Below are 15,070 nucleotides of genomic sequence, written 5' to 3' on the forward strand. Positions count from 1 at the left end.
TCAGTTCAGACTAAAACATGGGTTCTTCAGTTCTAAAACAAAATGTTTCTTAAAGTCTGAGTGAGCTCCTGCCTGGCTCTGTTTGCAACTGCAGTCTTTGCAGAAAAGCCTACCAGTGGCTGCAGGACTTCACCACTTCCATCTCTCCAGTCAAACCCCTATTCTTCTTACATCCTCTGTACTTTCCTGTGCTGGAGCTCTTTGCTCATGCAGATACTTCTGCTACTTTCCAGAGGTATGTGGGCTTCAGGAAAACTACTTGGAAAACTTCTTGTGCGTTCTCCGAAAAAAAACCCAAATCTAAAACAAACAGAACCCCCCTTGCCACCCAACATTTCTTAGTTTTCAAAGGTTTTTTTTTCCCTGCACAAAAGTAAGTTCAGGACTCTATTTGGAGATGTCAGTTCAAAACCCTGCTCTACCTCTAACTTCTGTGTTTAGAGAGTCCATTAGCCAGGTTAATGGATTGTGGGTATTGACAACAACTGCATGACAACTGCATGACAACTCCATCCCTTCATTCATAGAATCATAGACTGGTTTTGGTTGGAAGGGACCTTAAAAATCATCTAGTTCCTGTGCTCCTGCCAGGGGCCAGAACACCTTTCACTTGATCAGATTGCTTCAAGCTCCATCCTGACCTTGAGCACTTCCAGGGATGGGGCATCCTCTTTGTTCCAGTGTTCATCCTTCTCTGTTCCAGTGTCTCACCACCCTCACAGTAAAGAATTTCTCCCTAACATTTAATCTACACCTATCCTCTTTAAGCTTAAAACCGTTTCCCCTTGCCTTATCACTACATGTAAAAAGCCTCTCTCCTTCGTTTTTATAAGCCACTTTAAGTACTGGAAGTCTGCAGTGAGGTCTTCCTGTAGCCTCCTCTTCTCCATCAAGAGAAGAGCAATCCCAGCTCACTCAGCCTGTCTGGGCAGGAGAGGTGCTCCATCCCTCTGATTATCTTCATGGCCTCCTCTGGGCTCACTCTCACAGGTTCACATCTTGTGCTGGGAACCCCAGAGCTGGATGCAGCACTCCAGAGAGCAAAGGGGCAGAATCACCTCCCCTGACCTGCTGGCCACACCTCTTGATGCAGCCCAGGATGTGTTTGGCTTTCTGGGTTGCAAGTGTACACTGTGGCTCCTGTCCAGCTTTTCATCCATGAGAACCCAAAAGTCCTCCACAGGGCTGATCTACACGAGTTCTTCTGCCAGTCTGTACTGTCTGGGATTGCCCTGATGCAGATGCAGCACCTTGCACTTGTTGAACCTCAGGAAGTTCTCATGCACCCACTTCTCCGGTTTGTCCAGCCTCCCCTAGATGGCATCTCTTCTCTCTGTTGTGCCAACTGCATCGCTCAGCTTTATGCCATCTGCAAACTTGCTGAGGGTGCACTTGGTCCTACTGTCATGAATAAAGATACTAAAGAGACAGAGCCTCGAGGGACACTACTCTGCACCAGCCTCTACCTAGGCATAGAATCTTTGACCTCAACTCTCTGGCTGCATCCATCCAGTCAATGCCTTATCTACCAAACAGTCCACCTTTCAAATCCGTGCCTCTCCAATTTGAAGATAGGGATGCTGTGTGGAAATCGCTTGCCTTGTTTCAGCTGTGACTTTGTACCTTGCCCTTTGGAGCAAGGAAAAAGTGAGCAAACTTGTCTTAGGGCTTGAGAGTATAAAATACTTGCATCATCCCTGGCAGATGGGCAATAAGTGTAAAAGCACTGGGACCCCAGAAAAGGCAACAGGAGATAAGAAATTCCTGATTTCCACCACCAAATGGTTTTCTGGAAAAAGAGCCTTGTTTTTAAAATTAGATTAGGGCACTTCTCGAGATACAGACTGCAGGTATTTTGCAAAGACACCTTAATGTGTTTCTGTCAATAGCTACAGCAGATACAAACTTGTACTTCTGGATGAAAGGTACTTCATTTAAAAGTTCCTGACAAGCTCTTGTCTACACAGCACATCACTGACATACCCATCCCATGTAAATCTGTGCAAGAAAGACAGGGTTTATTTTGTCAAATTAGAGGTAGGAAGCACCCTCCAAGACATCCTGCACCACAGATTACCAGTGCAGGAAAATACACTGAGCCTGGTGGCAAAGGCAATACAAGGAAATACTAGGGAAACTAGGAGGTGTGAAGAACAAGCAAGACCAAAGCTTGTGAAGATGGAATTAAAAAAAAAAAATTGAAAAAGGAAACTACTTATCCTAGCTACCACTGAGCTGCCAAGCACGACAAATTTTTACTCATGCTCTCCTAAAATGAAAGGTGCTGATGCCAATCTGTACAGAGAGCTTGCAGACTGGAGAGAGGTTGTTCTTGTGTTGGCAGTAGAGCAAACATTAGCAAAGCCCCAAGCAGGTGAAAGACTCAGTCCTTCCAGAAACAGAGGTCACAGGAGTGTGCCAGCAATGAGGCTGTCATTCTGATTCCTGCCTTCCACTTTCTGCTAAGTGCTGTTTTTCTCAGTCTCTGGGAGGTTAAGGACAGATGGGAACCATTAGATCTTCACAGCTCCTTTGGGAGCTGTTAGTCAAGCCTGTCACACATCACAGTCCTTCAAACCTCACCTGTTTACCTTGCCTGAGACTTGACTGCAGTGTCCCTCATGCTTTTAACTGTGGTTAGTGCACACCCTTCAGAAACAGGCCTGTCTTGGCTTGGGCACATCTGGAAAATGTTCCAACTACCCTGACAGCTTGTTATGGTGATTAACCACCTTCATTCCAATAAATTTGTGACCAGTTTTTCACATGAATGTATCTGATTTCAGCTTGCTGAAACACATTCCCATAATTTACTAGATTAAAGAGCCTTTCAGTACCTGATATTTTTCTTCCAAGGAAGTTCCTTCACCATCATAATCAATTCTCTGCTCAGCCTTTTTTGATAAACTAAAGAGACAAAGTGCTTCATGTCTCCCATTGCAAAGCATTTTCTTCAGGCTCTGAATCATTTTGTGTGGCTCTAATGTTCCACAGCCCATTTTTCAACATCAATTTATAACATGCAGGCCATCCCAGTGCTGGTCTCACAAATACAGTACGTGCTTATATCCATTTGCTTCTCCCTTAGGACTCTTAAACAAAAAAAAAAAAAAAAAAATCTATTCAGAGTCTGAGGCAGATGCAAGCCTGCTTCCTTCTGTCTGGCATTTGGAGCAACCAAAAAAGAGCCATCAGTTGCCTCTGCTGCTGCTGCCATCTCAGCAGGTAAAGGGAAAGCATGACAAAGCTGTCTTCCTTCTTCCCTGTGACATAATTCAACACTGGGAAGCAAGGCTGCCCCTGTGCAGGGTTCTGTTCTGAGCACAGATCGCCCCAGGCACACCCAGACCACATCCATAGGGATAAACGAGCCAGTGGGCACAGACTAGCTGTGTACAGGCTGTTAAACCCTCTTACCCATCAAAGGGTAGTGACTGCAGACTTTTTATGCCCATACCTGGGAATTGTTTGGGAAACTGCTAGTATCCTGAGGCCAACACTGTGCCAGGGACCCAGCTGAGCTCCACTATCTGGGAGTGCTCTACACCACTGCCACCTCCTTTATCAAGAGAGGTAAATGCCATCTTAACACAGAATCAGTCTCCAAGGAGGGAGAAGGATGAAAAGGCTCCCTCATTTTCTCCTTCCAAACAGGTCAGCAGCATTTCTAAGATCAGGGAGGCAGCAACAGGCTGGGGCATCCAGCAGCTGCATCAAACCTCTCAATGCAACCTCATGCGTCTCAGCAAGGGAAAGAGCACAGGGCGAAAAGGCAAGAAGGTGAAAAAGGCAGTGAAGGCACTTTTGCATAAGCTCAGAGAGGAGATCTTGTGTCTAGGGCTTGCATCACCATGCAGCTGGGATCAAACCCAGGCTGGCAACCTCACCCAAGGTTGATGCTTTAGCCCTGGGGGCTCCCTGACCTGCCTGTCCTGCACCAAACATCCATTGGGCACCAGCACCCTGGAGCTTCCTCATCACAGGCCTGTCCTGCAGTTGCTTGGCAGAGCTGAAACAGCAGTCACCCAGGAATTCAAAGCCAACAAAGCTGGAGGCACTTCACACAGATTATATATAGAAAAGGTGCCCAGGCTGTGCCCAAATAAAACTTTGTCTTCAGTTCCAGAGTTCTCAGATCAGGAGGCTGAGGGGAGAGTGATTTTGGAAAAATATAATCTCAACCCCAGTTCATCAGAAGGGAACAAAAATACCTGATGGCTAATATTTTATTAGGTTTTGATTAGAACAATAGGCACTCTTTTTTTGCTACAGATTTTTCCCCTTTCTTGTATCTCTCAGTGGCAGAAAATGCTGAATCACAAACCTGGAGTTTAAAAAAAAAAAAAAAAAGTATTTCATATGCAGAAGAAACATATCTTACATAATTTCAGGCTTCCTGCTCTGCTCTCTGGTGCCACGTTCCTCATTTTCAGGCTGTTTTAAAGGTCAGCTTCACAGAACAAATCCTGACCTCAGACATGGGAAATATGCTGCCTCATCACTCCAGGATCTTTTCTCACATGATTAGTCCCAACATTCCTGCAAGTAGAACAGTCCCCATTGCCACTGCTGCAGACATTAAACAAACAAACAAACAAAACAAACAGAAAAGAAAAAGGCAAGATTTTTTTTCTCTTCATTCTCAAAGTTAATGCTCACCAGCATCACAGCCTTATTTTACAGGCTGGGGGCTACTTCAGCACTGTAATGCTATTGCCATCTACAGACAAGCAATAGTCTTAACAAACATACACACAAGTTAAAGTAGGAATATATGCCTAAACTGATAACTGTTTTTGAAAAAGCTTGAAAGGACTTTAAAGAGGACTTTATTTAAGATTTTCCAATGGCTAAGATACAGGATCTAGGCAAAAGTTAATTGAAGACAGCAATAATTCCTCATGGTATTGGTTTTAATACTGATGATGTATTCATTCAATTGGCTCAAATTTTTCTGAAGATTTTTATTTTGATACTATAATTTGAGCAGACAGGAGAGGTCACATTAAGGGGCTGATCCAGAAGACACATGCATACTCTGTTTATTTTCAACAAAAGAGCTGAACTTACTTGAAATTACTACTATCTATTACCAAAGAATGATGGAAGGCACAGCCATGATGAACAAGCTCCAGTGCTACAGGAAAGCTGAAGATTAATTTACTTGCTTAATAAAGCTGGAAATATAAGATTTCAAAATTAATAAAAAACCCAGTCAATTATTCTATTGGTTATAAATGACAAATATGTAGTGAAAAATATTTTGATTGAAGTATTAAAGTTACTGCAAACTCTTTTTAGTGTGCTTAGGCCTCTAAGAAGAAATACGGCTCTTATTCAGTAATGTGGTGGACTAGTTTTTGTCAGTATCTGTAGGAAATACAAAGCAAAACTGAAGTTCCCATTCACTGGGAGACTCTACAGATGACATTTAAAAGAAAGCATACCACCACAGCAAGATGAAAAGTGGGGTTTCTGTCAAATTATAACTAGCCAGCCAGTTATACTTCTCTGAGGTTCACGATAAAAACAGAAAGGTTGCCTCCCATGCCTGCAGAGTTCATTGCCAGGTGGCTCAAACCATGCATGGTTTACTTGTCAGACTTGGCCTCTTCTTGTTGATCCCTGCTGAACCAGTGAAAGGGAAATGCCCAGGCCCTGAGAGCAAAAATTGCCCCACAGCTTGTCATTCTGGGGGGGAAAAAGAAGGCAAAAGGCAAAAAAAAAACAAACAACAAACAACCAAAAAAAGAAGGCAGCGAAGGCATCGGACCCATCTCAGTCCCTTGCCAGAGGAAAGGCATTGTAAGACTGAACCCTGAACAAGTCATATGAAAAGAACCGAAGCACAAAGTCCTCTAACGAAGTCAGAACAAAAACGTTTGGATAGGATTTCTGGAAGAAGGAGCCAGAGGTGTTTGTGAATAAGCACAAGAATAGGCACTTCCAGTGACCACAGAACTAAAAACAAAAGCACTTTTGTTTTTTGTGCACTCCCGGATTACTTGCTCTTATTTTCTCTTACAGTCACATGCTTATGTAGGCCTGTACTGTTTGAAAACATGATTTATTAAGACACCTTAAACTGCAACCAAATATTGTACTATTAATACTTTAACTTTCCTGTTCTTAATATAAATTTACATAATTTTAATCTCTTATGCAGCCAAATCCCCACTGAATCCTTTAAAAGTTTTTCTTGATATGTGCACTATGTTTCCAAAGTGTTTCAGATTGATGGGCTTCCCCCCCACTTCCCCATCATTGTTTCGTTGGTTCAGGGACAGCCCCTTCTTTTCAGCAGATTGAAACATCCAGTAATGTGAAACAGATCTGGTGACCCTACAGCATTAAATCATGCTTTGTGGTGCTTTATTCCTGCTCCAAAAGACTTTATCCATTAGCGAGGACATAAAATTGCACCAGAGACTGAATACATATTGAAAAACAATAAATGATTCCATATGATCTTAATTTTTTAAAGCAGTGCACCACTGTTTTAAAGCAATAGTGTTTAATTTTCCAATTAAAGGAAGTTTTTTAAATAGCCCTTCTAACCCACAGACATGGGAACACTCTCACTTTGGATATTCTCTCCAGCTGAGAGATTTGGGTACACCAACAATTTTCACAGTCAAATGGTGTCCTTGGTTAGCAAGCTAGCAAGGGTGCAATTAGCCACGGCAGTTAATTTCTTCCTTTTATTCAAAAAAGCTTGTGTCATCATTACTGCGAAGACACAGGTCACAAAGGCTCCGTGAGCAAACTGAATAGCACACGTTCTTCTTTAAGCTTCACATACTTGAACATCTGTCAGACCTCAGCTAGAGTTCCTCCCCCAGTTTTCCCTGTTTACTTCCAAGGAAAAAAGTCCATTTTGGCTAAACAAGGTTTATAATACCTCTATTTATATTTTAAACTAGATATGCCTATTATGAAGAGTAGCTACAGTATTTAGAAGCAGCAAGCTCTTTAGCAGATTAGCATGTATTCAATTAGATGGGCTCACTGAAATGGTACCCAAAAAAAAAAAAAATTTAAAAACGAACAAAATATTAGGTCTCACTCTTGCTGTCATTGCCTCTCCATAGGTAAACTGGCAGTGAATTACTTCAGTTGAAGTTTTGGTTTGCTAAACTGAAGGAAATTATTTTGCAAGGCAGGCAAGGGTGTGTGCAAACGGAAGAATTCAACTTTTCAGATTCCAGGAAGATTTTTCAGGGCAGTTGCTATAACTGCACGCCCTGGGCATGTTTGAGTGACGCTCACATGAACTGCAAGGAATGTAAAGTCTTGAACAGCAGAACAGTACTGGGGCAGAACCGAGGCATTAAAGTTCAGAACTGTCCTCCCAAAATTCCCTGCTCCTAATTAGATGCCTAATCCTGGAGGCAATAAAGTCCTATTTTTAGGTTGTCAGCATCTCACGATACAGGATATTCTGCCTTTCACATACACACAACCACCCCATGTTGGGCAGCTCTGTGCCAATTTTCCCCCGGACCCAGCGCTGGAATTCGTGGCTCGGACACGTTTCCATGCAAGACGAGACCCACGGCCCCGGCTGCGCAGCCTGCTCAGAGCACATCCAACACATACCAACAGGCTCTGGCTTCTTAGAGCACGCTGCTGGCATCGCTTTTCCAAGACGGGACAGCAGGTAGGAGGTGCCCGGCGCTATCCCATCGCTCTGCGGCGCATACAGGCACTCGGGAAACATGAGCCCCTTCCCATTCCTCCGACTCGATGCAGCCCCTGAGTCAGCAGTTACCCAGTTCCTCCGAGGCAGGAGAGAGAGAACCAGCTGCAAATGCTTATAGTCGACTTCTCCACCATGTGCTAAGCCGCTGACTGCTTTTGCTTAACACTTCACCGGCCCCTTTGAACCCTTCCTCAACTCCCCGGGGGAGATTTCCTTCCCCCTGTGTGCCTTGCAGTGCCCCTCACACCAGGAACACGAGGTCATTTTCTCCTTCTGCCCGCCGGGGTTCAGATGCCTGGCTCTGACCTTCCCGAAGAGTATTTTACCAGGGACGCAGGCTAGCCTGACACGCACTCCATTTCCAACCAGCCTGTTGAACCCGTATTGCTGCTTGGGGGAGAGGGTGGGGCTTCGGGATTCACGGGAGCAATCAAGGAGAGGCCATGACCCAGCAATAATAACATTGCCATAGGGAAGGGAGGGGAGCAGCCTTGGATTTCAGTCCCCTTTTGAAAGTGTGCTCTATGTACTTTACATCAAACATCTGTCAGAGAAGAAAACACAAAGTCCTGGGAAGAGGACCAGGAGCCACATCTTCAGCTCCTGAACAAGTGCTCTGATCACTGGAAATACAGGATGACAGCATGAGGGAGGTGCTTAGACTTCTTCCTCCAGGGGCCACGTACGGGAGAAAATAATTAATTCTTTGGAGGAAGCGAAATAGGCCGTATTGGGCACCTGCTGTCAAAAGGAGAGGCCAGGCTGCGAGCCCGACAAAAAGTAAATCCTTTCCCGCAGCCGTCATTCTCGTCACCTGATCCCCGATTAAATCCCCTGCTGTACAAGCGCGCCTTCTGTTTGCAGGTAGAGGGAAGCAGGGCTGTGAGAGGTAGTTATTTTGGGGCTGTGCTGTGTAGGCACCACCACAACGAAGCAAGGATTGAGGATGCATCTCTGCCCAGCACCATGCGGACAGGACGGTCACCTCGGGGACGTTTTTGTCCCGTGAAGACAGCCGACACTGACATTGTTTCAGAGGTGTGGCTTACAGGTCTCCCTGTCGGTGCCCTGCCTCTAGGCATTTGGCACACTGGAATGGCACACCTGGCTGCCAGACACGTACCCACCCAGTCCCTTCCCGTCCCACCGCACACAGCTCTCCACCGCCTCGAACCCACATCTGTAGGGCACCTGCAGCCTGGCACAACTTAGCTTTGAGACAAGGGGATCGGGGAAAGCCGAGAGATGGCTTTGCTTGGTCCTCGGTGCAGCAGTAGCTTCTGGCTGAAGGCAATTTCCGTGCGAGCGCCACGGCACCTTCAGGAAAGGCTTTTCTGGCGGCAGGGCTGCAGGCAGCGCCCGGCGCGAGGGGCGCGGAGCCCGCCCGGACCCCCGCCCCGCGCCGCATTTTACTCGATTGTTTATTATTTTCCGAGGGGCGGCGGCGGGGCGGAGGCGCCGGCCAATGGGAGGCGTCGCTGGCCTGACGGGCGACGGGCTGCGACCAATGGGCGGCGAGGGCGGGCCCCGGCGGTCACGCGCGGCCCCGGAGCATGACATCATTCAGTTCGCACGGCGCAGCCTAGCTTGGTGGGGGCGGGACCGCGGTGGGGGCGGGGCCAGCGGCGCCGCTCCCCCTCCCCGCGCTGTGTGGGAGCAGGAAGGTGTTAAGTTATAATGATGGAGCAATTAAGCGATAAGTGGGTCTAATTAACCCACGTGGGGTAACCGAGACAGGCTTAAGTGGACACGGCCGCGTTGCACAACGAGTCAGTGGCGGGGCAGAACGGCGTTTGGTCACTCGGACCAGCCCAAGCTAAGGGAGAGAGCTGTCTATCTTTACAAGTCAAAATTCTTTCATATAATCCAAGCTTAATAATAATAAAAAAGTGGAATTTTTTGCTGTATCTCAGCAATTTGACTGCATCCTAACGGTATAAACTCATGTACCCCCAAGTATTTAAAAATTATGAAGCAAGCTTTTGAGCAATGTCAGCCTAAAGAGCAGGTTAAAATATGCAATTAGATTTTGCTTTTTCCCCATCTCTTAACCTTTCTTCCTAGCCCTCAAAGCATATTTGAGTCACATCCATGGCACATCAAGATTTTGGCTGTTGGTTTAAAGGGGAAGCTGAGATGCTCCTCCAATGGGACATTAAGAAGGGGGATATCAGGGAAATACCACTATTGCAGGCCTCATAAATAATGCTGAGAGTCCAACTTGAAGCGATCTTTAAATTGCTGTTCATCACTTCAGGGAAAATTTTATAGTTAGAAATCTGTGGCCATCTTTGGCAAACCCATCAAGTTTCCATGGCACAATTTGGACCCTTGTTCTGTGTCTGCCAGTCAGCCCATCTTTCCATAAGAACTGCGAAACCCATTAGCCAGTTTTAGCCAAAAAGTTAAAGTCTCAGGGCATGAGTTTGGCTGGTTTATAAATGACATTTCTTCCTAATCATCAGCATCCGGGTTGCTCTGAATCAGCCACAGCCTATTGCCTGTTGCCCAGTCTGTGTTTAAAGGACACGGTAGGGAACTGTGGGAAGAACAAAAACACACTAAGGGAGCCACTCTCTCACGGTGTGAATGGGAGGGGTGCACAGGGTTATTGCAGGGGACAAACTGCTCAGAGACCAGGCTGCAGGTGCCTTGCTAAACAACCCATGATATGCTTGTTTGTGTGAGGTCCACGTAGACAATGCAGCCTTTGTTTAACGTAAGTGCAATACAACATTCATTTATTGAGCGGCAGTACACTTCACAGGAGATGTCCATAATGCTGTACTGACAAGAAATTCCAGGTCTCCCGCCCCCCATGCAACTTTATCTCCAACCCTGCTTGTGCAGTTAAGATATTTGTGTGAGAGGTGAAGCCAGAAATGTCACCTGCACTTCTCTAGCTGCCATGTGACTGTGACCCTGCCAGATCCATATAACCAGACACCGTGATAGGCACAGGTTCCCCACATCAGCTTGAGCGCCCATAGTAGATAAAAGGAGAGGCAGAGGAAGACGCAGCCCTGCCCTAAAACACTCGCAGTCTAAGTAGGCAAAGTAAGTGAGCTGGCTTTCAAATGGCCTGAGGGCTGGCCTAACTTTATTCCTGTTGAAGTCAGTGATAAAACTCCCATAAATGGAGCCTTTTGGAAAATCCCACCCTTGGGGCATGAAAGTACTTAAAGGAAGAGACTGAAACTTGTGAAGGCTTTAGATTCAATTTTGATCAGTTTTTATGTGTATTTCAGTGGGCCCAGCCATGGAACCACAATAAGCAGAGCTCCTGTGTCTTTCTGTTTTGCTCATACACTTTTAATAAGCAAGACCTGTAGGAAAAATTATACTGTGGTTTTATTTATGCCCCTAAACTGCATTATCATGGGCACACACGTGGTGCATGGAGCTGTGAAGAACTGGTACCATGACGTATGATAAAGGCCATGCAACTGATACACCAGTGAATTCTGAAGAGGACAGATAATCTTGCTCAAGGCTGGCACTCAGGTGATCCAGTTTTATTTCTCAGTTCTGGCATGGGCTTCCTGTATGACCTCAGTACAGTCATGTAATTGTTCAGTGCCTCAGTCCATCATCTTTTTAATAGGGTTACTACTTACTTATTTCCTTTCTCCCGCCCTCTTCTGCCTCACTTAGACTGCAATTCTGCCAGGGAGTGGAGCATTTCTTACCACGTGCAGGGCCTTCATCCAGTGCAATGAGACCTAATAGCAGTGCCTGTAGAGTAATGCAATGCCAATTAAATAAATAAATGAAGATGATAATATCATTTAGGGCTAGATTTGCTGCTTGCAACCCAGCCCAAGGTCAAAGTGTTATGCTTCCCTGGAACGTCAGGATGCGCTCCATGTGGAGGTTTCTGCAGTGATCAAAATCAGCCCCAAGCAGTAGCTAGTTTTGGGAAAGGGCTGAGCACCAGTCACAGTTTTGCAGGCGGCCTTCTATGGCTAACTGCTGAAAGCCACAAGAAAAGCCTCCTTGGAGATGTGGTGTTGGACTAAGCGTCTTCTCACCATGCCTATTTGTCTGAACTTGGTGGCTGGCTCTTCAATGCCACTGTGGTTTTCCTCCCTCCTAACTGCTCATCATATCATATACATGAATGCCGGTGTCACAACTGCAGAGTGGCTGGTGTCTTTTTGAGCTGTCTTGTGTTCCTGTAGGGACCATGTTACAACAAAAGCCATGGCAAGGCACTCAACATTGTGACCCAAAATGGAGTTGCAGTGAAATTGTTTACATTACTCGAACCTGCATTCATTCTGATTAATTCAGTGTCTCCTGGTATATTTAGATAACCAGGGGTTAATTGTATGCATACTGAAATGCTGTCCCTTGTAATAAAATCACACTAAATTATTCCTAACTTCAGTGGTGTTTGAATTCAAAACCTACCTAGACCCTTAGGGCCTTAGGCCCTACTTAGCAGCAGTGTAAGGCCTTGATATTTTCTAATTCTAAAATTGAATGGTTCTCAAATCTCTCTACTTGTCTATAATGCAATTCATTAGGAATAGTTTAATTTGTCTGCTCATTCTTTCCAGCAAAGCTTCAGAAGCACACTGCTTCTCAGTCCATGCTATTGTCTGTATCTTGTCTCAGAGCCAATGCTACTGTTGGACTAAATCTCGTCCACAGTCTAGGTCGTTATCAAGCCAGGTGAGAACTGATACATAGAAGTTGCCATGTGAAGTATTTATAACTACATCCATATTAGTAGCTCTTATGTTCTCTGGTTTTGTGGGCCACCCCTTTATTCAACCCATAATTAACAACATCTTCAAGTGAGCTACTTTGGAGGGCTTTCTGCTAGGGCATGGACTTCAAGGAGGAGGAACAGTGGGACTGTATTCACGTGTGGACATGTTCCTGGCATCACCCACAAGAAGAGTGAAAGTTTTCAAAGAATTACTAAATTAGAATCTATATTTTAACCTTCAAGGAGGAGGAACAGCGGGACTGTATTCACGTGTGGACATGTCTGAACATGTTCCTGGCATCACCCACAAGAAGAGTGAAAGTTTTCAAAGAATTACTAAATTAGAATCTATATTTTAAAGTTTACCAGAATAGCTTGTGCACCAATAATTTATGACCAATGAAAACAAGTACGGAAAAGAAACAGGGCTAATACAACCCTTGGAAAGATTTACCGGGTACTGGGAGAGGCTTGAGCGCTTTCCACCGCACCGGCCGGACAGGGCTCTGGAGCCGCAGGGACGGTGAGCAGGAAAGCGCTGCCCTTGCCAGGTGCCGGCAGCTTCTCCAGCCCGTCCGGCTCCCCCCATCCCGGCGCTCCCGCCCCGCTGGGGCGGCTCCTGCGCGGCACCGCCCGCCCTCCGCCCGCCCGTGGGCGGGCCGTGCCGAGCCGTGCGGTTTGGTTGAGTCTCCCTGCGTGTGTCTATAACTTTGTGTTGCTGCCGGTGGTTGTTAGGAGGAGGGATGTGGAAGTCGGCGGCGAGCAGGGTGACAGGCTGCTCGGGCGGGCTGCGGCGGCGGACGGGCTGGGCGCGGGCGGATCGCTTGCCTCTCGCCGGCTGCTCGCAGGGGGAGCGGGCGCTCTGCCGTTTTCCCATCCTTCGCCTTTAAAGGGAAGGCTCTCTGGAGCTGAAGGCGCAGGAGCAGCAGGAACCATGCAGCAGCGCTGCTTCTTCCTCCCGTGAATTCGGATCTCGATTGCTGCCGGTTGTGGAGGTGGCTCTCGATCCAGCACCCCCCCGCCGCCTCCCGCCCCTCCCGATGTGGCTTTCCCTGCCTCGTCTGCCTGCGCTTTTTAAATGACTTAAGTGAAGGGGGGAAAAACTGTCAAGATGGCAGCAGCAGGAGCAAGGAGGTTATGAATGTGGTGTTGATGCTGGAACAAAACCTATTCTCTTTGGCAGCCCTAGGGAGGGCTTAAAGCTACTGGACCTGTTGGAAGACTGGCGATTTGATTTGTTCCCGTTGTGTTTGCTTTTTCCCTGCAAGAAGGAGGATTTATTACTATTTTTTTTTAACCGACCAGCCCCCGGGGTGGCCTTCTCCTGCCCCCTGGTCCGTCAGCTGTGAGATTTTGGGGGGTTGCTTGCGCGTGGCTTTGGGGCACCGCAAAGTGACAGGTTTACGTTGGTGTGCAGTTGGATGTATGCTAAGACTTCGGCTCCCTTTAGGGCGTTTTGAAGAAGGAAAAAGTCTTCGGCGTAACCCAAAGGACTGCTCTCCCTGCCCTCCTGCCGACGGAGGGCGCGAAGGACCACCCCCCCCCCGCAAAAGGCAAGATATCTGCGGAAGCGACGAGGAGCGAGCTCGGAGGGGCCGGGGGCGTGAGGGGGTCCTCTCCCGGCTGGATATAGCGCGGTTCCCGCTGGAGCTACTTCGGCATCCGCATGGAGTGAAACATAAACAAACGCACACACGCACCGCGGGAGCGGCCGCCGCTCCGCCGGCGCGAAGAGCAGCGCCGCGGGCACCTCCGGCACCGCCCGGCCCGTGCTGCCGCCCTGCGCGGCCGCTCCGGCTCCTAATCTGATTTTTTTTTTTTCCCCTCCCTCCCCTTCTCCCCCCGCCTCCCAGCTCCGGCGTGCGCATCGCCCGCGGGGAGCGGAGCTCGGGGCGCAGCGGAGAGCCGGCCAGCCCTTAGCGGAGCGCGGCATGCCCGCCCGGCAGCCCCCCGCTTGCTAGGCTCCCGTCGGCACCGAGGAGGCGGCGGAGGAGGAGCGGGGTCGGCGGCCGCCCGCCCGCCCCGTCGCAGCGCCCCGCAGCCGCCCGCGGGGGAGGCCAAGATGGCAGAGGCGTCGCCCCCCGCCCCGCTCTCGCCCCTGGACGTGGAGCTGGACCCCGAGTTCGAGCCGCAGAGCCGCCCCCGCTCCTGCACCTGGCCCCTGCAGAGGCCCGAGCTGCAGGCCAGCCCAGCCAAGCCCGCCGGCGAGTCGACCGCCGACGCCGCCTCCATGATCCCCGAGGAGGAGGACGACGAGGAGGAGGGGGGCGGCTCGGCCATGACCGTCGGCAGCGCGGCCCCTGCGGGCGGAGAAGCAGCGGCGGCGGCGACCACCGCCGTGCCGGAGGAGGCGGCGCGGCTGCTGGCCCCGCTGCCCGGCGGCGGCCCGGAGGGGCCGAGCCTCTCGCCGGGGGGAGCGGCGGCGGCGGCAGGCGGCGGGGGGCTGAGCGGGGGCCCGGCGGCGGCGCCGAGGAAGTGCTCGTCGCGGCGCAACGCGTGGGGCAACCTCTCCTACGCCGACCTCATCACCCGCGCCATCGAGAGCTCCCCGGAGAAGCGCCTCACTCTCTCCCAGATCTACGACTGGATGGTCCGCTGCGTGCCCTACTTCAAGGACAAGGGCGACAGCAACAGCTCGGCCGGCTGGAAGG

At 48.7% G+C, this 15,070-nt stretch overlaps 1 protein-coding gene and 1 long non-coding RNA gene across 11 annotated transcripts in view; one reads left to right on the forward strand and one right to left on the reverse strand.

Annotated features, from left to right (window-relative positions):
* LOC121359312 overlaps window positions 1–9,151 on the reverse strand; it is a 32,344-nt gene extending 23,193 nt beyond the window's left edge. For 3 of the 9 annotated variants that reach the window (XR_005956028.1, XR_005956027.1, XR_005956025.1), the window contains exons 1-3: window positions 5,071–9,150; window positions 4,382–4,569; window positions 2,838–3,092 (exon numbers count right to left, since the gene is read on the reverse strand). This is a non-coding gene — a long non-coding RNA (uncharacterized LOC121359312). Of the gene's footprint in view, window positions 1–2,837; window positions 3,093–4,381; window positions 4,570–5,070 lie in introns of all 9 variants that reach the window. The other 6 variants (XR_005956033.1, XR_005956032.1, XR_005956030.1 and 3 more) reach the window with 5 other exon arrangements.
* A 5,221-nt stretch (window positions 9,152–14,372) lies between these two features.
* The window catches only part of FOXO3 (forkhead box O3), an 88,934-nt gene continuing 88,236 nt past the window's right edge, over window positions 14,373–15,070 (forward strand). For both annotated transcript variants that reach the window (XR_005956011.1, XM_041478014.1), the window contains exon 1: window positions 14,373–15,069. Coding sequence is in view for 1 of the 2 variants with exons in the window: in XM_041478014.1 (XP_041333948.1) it covers window positions 14,482–15,069 (588 nt within the window). In the remaining variant the exon portion in view is untranslated. The remainder of the gene's footprint in view (window position 15,070) is intronic.

The sequence above is a fragment of the Pyrgilauda ruficollis genome, unplaced genomic scaffold (assembly GCF_017590135.1).
Source record: "Pyrgilauda ruficollis isolate IOZ18807 unplaced genomic scaffold, ASM1759013v1 scaffold43, whole genome shotgun sequence".
In the NCBI taxonomy this organism is placed as follows: domain Eukaryota; kingdom Metazoa; phylum Chordata; class Aves; order Passeriformes; family Passeridae; genus Pyrgilauda; species Pyrgilauda ruficollis.